At 41.0% G+C, this 5089-nt stretch overlaps 1 protein-coding gene across 1 annotated transcript in view; it reads right to left on the minus strand.

Annotated features, from left to right (window-relative positions):
* The window catches only part of ATMIN (ATM interactor), a 9095-nt gene extending 4336 nt beyond the window's left edge, over positions 1-4759 (minus strand). Inside the window, exons 1-3 of the mRNA XM_008949199.1 lie at positions 4637-4759; positions 3474-3673; positions 583-2541 (exon numbers count right to left, since the gene is read on the minus strand). Of these exons, the coding sequence (XP_008947447.1) occupies positions 723-2541; positions 3474-3667 (2013 nt within the window). The 5' untranslated portion in view covers positions 3668-3673; positions 4637-4759 and the 3' untranslated portion in view covers positions 583-722. The remainder of the gene's footprint in view (positions 1-582; positions 2542-3473; positions 3674-4636) is intronic.
* Positions 4760-5089: the final 330 nt, after the last annotated feature.

Consider the following 5089-nt stretch of genomic DNA (forward strand, 5'->3'; position numbering starts at 1 on the left):
ATGTATTCCAAGTCCTTTTCCTACCCTTCAAAGGGCATCAGTGCCACTCAGAGGAAAAAAAAAAAAAAAGTACTGCTTCATACATATTTTTAAGAATAAATATATTCAACAATCCAAGAGTCTGTACGTGTCTAGTGTGTTGGACAGGTATTTGGAAAATACCAACTTTTATGCAGGAGAAAGAGCTGTGAAGGCATAAAGTAAGAGAAGACAATACGGCTTATTATGATCACGCCGGATTTAAAATACAAGCTACTAAAAAAAGTAAGCAGAAGTAGCTTACACTAATAGAATCCTCCCCCGTAAGTTCAGGGAAGCATCTGAATTGGACAGGTCAGGGTTTTGGTCCAGCACACTGGAACCCTATAAGTAAGCCAGGAATAGATAGATACATACAGAACAACTTTTAAAGTTCTTCTGTTTAAATGAAAATAGTATCAGCTTTGTAAAGAAGTTTGGGGAAAAAACATAGGCACCACATGGGTTTTGTTTAAGGTTCAAACGTACATTAAGATGTCACAGTCCCCCTTCCCCCATTTATATACACATAGCTTATGTAAAGTTACATAATCAATAGAGTACCTTCAGCATGAAAAGCCTCTCAGGCCAACTGCCCACGATAACTACATTCAATAATGTGAAGTGGCTAACTTGGTCAAGCCATCTCCCCCACCCCAATAAATTAATTTCACACCACAGGAAGCAGTTACATTACAGAGCACTCAATGGCTGGGCTTGTCAGAGCTCTGAAACAAGGAGCACAGCTCTTCACAGGTCTGTGTTTCTACCGAACTGAACTGGGACTCCATTGTATTCCAGGCTAAGTCAGCCAGAAGGAAGTCATCCATTGCTGTCTGCGTCTCATTGCTGGTGAGGAACAAACTCCCTAGGTTCTCAAAGCAGCTATCCATAGTCTGTGTTTCCGCACTACTGAGCTGGACTTTGCTCTCCATGTTCTGGGTAGGTATGTTTTTAGTAGCTGGATATACTTCTGTCTGGGTTTCTGTATCAGACGAATCAGTACTCATGGAGAAACTAGACTGCTTCAGAATACTTCCTAAAGGCAGATGGGCATTTGTGTCCAAAAAGAAATTCAAGTCTGTCTGTGTCTGTGTATCAAACATCTCCAAACCTAAGAAGTTGGAATTTCCTCGGCAGCTATACGATTGAGTGGCACTATCTGAAAACAAGAAATCAGTCTGAGTTTCGATGTCCAGTGACTCCAAAACTGGCTCAGAGTTCAGGGTACCGAGCTCACTTTCTTCAGTCTGAGTTTGGATATTGGATGCCGAGAAGAACTCCTCAATGTCGAAGTCTATTCCTGTGCTCTGGGATGGACCAGAGGGCAGATGCGTGTCAGCATTAGTACTCGTCTCAGACAAAAGCCCACGATTATCCAGTGTCTGGCCAGGCATGCTTCCTGAAAAGATGTTTTCCAGATCACTTAGTAGGTCCATTGTCTGGGTTTGATTATCCGTCGTATTCTGAGGTGGAAGTATATTAGTCTGTGTATTGAAGGTGATAAGAGATTCAGACTTCACTGTATCTTGGTTCAGGCTCTTGCAATTACTCCTCTGCAGCAAGGTTTGATCTATATTTTCAGGCATTAAATTGTTTTCTGGAAGTTCAATGTGAGTTGAAACATTGTAAGATGAATGGACATTGTCAAAGATGTCACTGCACATTACTGCCTGGTCCATTTGCACCGTGTCCTGTGTCCTACTCGTTTGAGTCTCTCTAGAAATGCCACACGTTGGAAAACAAACCTGACTGAAAGCATCAGTCTGAGCAGCTATGGATGAGGTCAGTTTGGATGCAGGCAGCAGTGTCTGTGTCTGAACACTGATGGGTAATGAAACCTGTGAACTGAATGACAGATCTGTCTGAGAGCAAGAGGAAACAGAAGAACTGGGAGTCCAGGCTGCAGCCGGTGCAAAGTTCTGTGAAATACATGACAAGTCAGTCTGTATATTTATGGAAGAGATTTTGTTCTTGTGAGAAACACGCCCCATCTCTTGCCCTGTGCTGTTCGATGTAACCTTGTCCAACTCCACCTGGACACCAGTACTTACTGGTTCACGATCACCAGAATTTGTCACTTTTGAAACAGGCATACTATCTTTAAATACAAGTGTTTCTGCCTCCAGTGCTGGAATCAGAATTCCTATGGATTGAGGCAATAAATGAACAGTACTTACAACTGAACCTTGATTATCAACAGCCACTACAGCGGGTTTGACGGCAGAGTCTGTTGCAGACACATACACAGGCAAGTGAGCGAGCTGCATCACTGGAAGTTTAACCAAAGCCACCTTGGGCTTTGGTAGAAGCATCTTCGGTGTACATTTTGGCTGCATTTGGTTCATGAAGTTAGAACGGCAGGAGCCTTCAAGAGAGGCCACTAGCTTCACTTCAGAGGACTCCAACTCCTGAGTGCCAGGGTTACTATTGTGTGTATTGATGAATGCTTCCTTGGCTTTCTCTGCCAACTGCTGATTATGTACAGAAGTTTCCATTTTCCTTTTCTTACTAGGAGGATCCCTGTGAACACGAGATCAATAATTTATACTCCTTTCAAGCACAAAACATCTGCCATCCATTCTTTTAAGGCATTGCATTGAAAATATAATCTGAAGTCTCAAATGAGGCTGGATATGAGAAGATAACTAATCCCAAATAAAATGTAAAAGGACTTCAAGAACTTCCATTTCATACAATTTCATTCCTCACTCTCCCGTTTTAAAAAAACATAAAAAGGTTGCCTCCTTTATGAAGACCTATTTCTAAATGGAGGTGGAAGTTTAGATGGTTTCTTCCCCCTTGTACACTAAGCACTTTGATCTGAAGATAGGTTTGTTACTTTGATGCTAACTCAGACTGAGTGTTGAAGGGACATGGAAACTCAAGATACAATTAACTCTTCTTGACACAAAACTTAATTTTGCAGCAGTTGAATCTCCCAGACAGACACGCTAGGCCTCAGGACCCAGATCACCCTTTATGAAATACATGTACACATTAAGACAAATATAAATCTAAACATGTATATATTAAAAAAAAAAATCCATTAATACTTGTAAAGAGAACTAGACTACAGAGGAAAATAAACTGAACTGCATTCCACACTACAGTTACCAGGTATAGACGTTTCCAAATCATCTCTACTCTCACTGAACTGTAAAAGCAGATGCAACAAGCACCACTTGCACTTATGCCCCATAGTGCAGTGTCATCTATACTTATTTTAGATGTAGAGAAACTTGATCTTATTGATTGGACAACCATAATTGCCTTCAGCAAAACAGGAACAAATAAAAGCAAGAGAACCAAGAAACCACAAACTGCTTTACAGCTACAACAATGTGAGCCTATTTCCAATTTAATCGACAGAACGGAGACAAAAAGCCGGTACTTCGGAGCCAGAGGACTTGGTGATGAATAGAAGGATCATTACTTAACTGCTTCCCTCTTACCTGTGTTCTGCAGGAATTTCATGGCCAGTTCTGTAAATGTGAGACAGTAAAGCTGTTCTGCTGGCATAAGGGCACCCGCAGGTACACTGGAAAGTCTTGCCGCAGACCTCTATGTGCCGTTTCAGGTACCATTCCGTACCGTAGGAGTTACTACACTTATCACATTTGTGCTTCTTCTCAGCATGCATTTTCATAAAGTGCTGGAACACACAATGGAAAGTAAACATCAGCTTTCAGCTAAGATACAAAAAAAATAAAACTATGTTTAAGGGAGATATCAATATTCTCATTTTTTCAGTTGTTAAATAGCATTGAAGAGTAGAATTAATTTTCTTTTAAAAGTCTCATTAGGGATATGTTACAAGCTTGAAGAAACCAACAGGAAGACTTTTAAAGCCTGCAAATCTGCTTGTGCTCTGTGCATCTTAAAACACAGATAAACGTTTATGCGTCCTAATGCTGGAGGTTTTCCATGGGCATTAACAAACCTACAGGCCAATCTTGCCAAGAGCGCAGTAAGTACATGTTGCAACATGTGCACGCTCCTGAAGAGCTACAACTGAGCAAACAGCCTGGAGTCAAACAGGCCAACTACACAGCAAACACCACAAGAATTTTTCCTTCTGACTTAGGGCATCAAGTGCCAGCCCATCTCCTGTGGTCTCCCCAACGTATCACAGGCAACCAACCACAGAAGAGTGCTTTTTCACTCACTCATGTGGAAACAAGCCTTAGATGTTTTCTTGAACAGGTAACTAGTAAACAAACGTATTTTAATACCAAAGCAGAGAAATCTCTTAATTCTTCACCACTTGAAAAAACAATTTAAAAGCATCAGCCACATTTCAAACCCTTATTGGTTGCTCCCATGAATACCCCTTCCTGCCTTTTGATCCTTCTCCATCTTTTTAGTTTGTGGAGAGAGGCTGTCTTCTAGTTTAGCAGAACATACTGGCATCTGTCTGATCAAAAGCTTCAAGTCCTCTAAAGTCAGCATGCAAATTCATTAACCATATGTCCATGTGGAGTTTTTGCATACTGTCCTCCAACTTCTAGGTGTATGCCAAGAGGCTTTGCTCATATCTAAATGTAAAAGTGTACATTCTCTGGAGGCAATCGGGACCGAATCAGTACAAAAATAATACTTTAGGAAACAGGAATACCTGTTTTACAAGAGAAAATTGAGAAAATGGTCTGTTTGGTCCTCTAGGGCAGCCTTCAATAGGACAGCAGTAGAATTTCTGTGAAGTTTTCAAACCCTTCCTTATTGGTGCATTAAGTTTTCCATCCTGAAAAAGAACCAGTTGAGAAGTTGATGATTCTACAGGTTTGTGTATTAAGGACAACATCCAGAACACACATCAGCTTTGGCTCACTGAGTTGACACTCCTCAATGAGTCCCAGGCACATTCCTAAGAGATCTGAAACTCAAATAGAGTTTTACACCTATATGGATGCTACTTCACAAATATACCATCAAAACTATTATGTGAAATTACAACAGGCTCTACAGAGTAGTGGTACTGTACTATTTACTTTTACCAATAGATTGGCTGCCCCAAGCCAACTGTAACCACCTTCAGTGGCATTTGGGCCAACCCCCTTTCCCTCAAGGA

The sequence above is a fragment of the Merops nubicus genome, unplaced genomic scaffold (genome assembly GCF_000691845.1).
Source record: "Merops nubicus isolate BGI_N331 unplaced genomic scaffold, ASM69184v1 scaffold33251, whole genome shotgun sequence".
Lineage (NCBI taxonomy): Eukaryota > Metazoa > Chordata > Aves > Coraciiformes > Meropidae > Merops > Merops nubicus.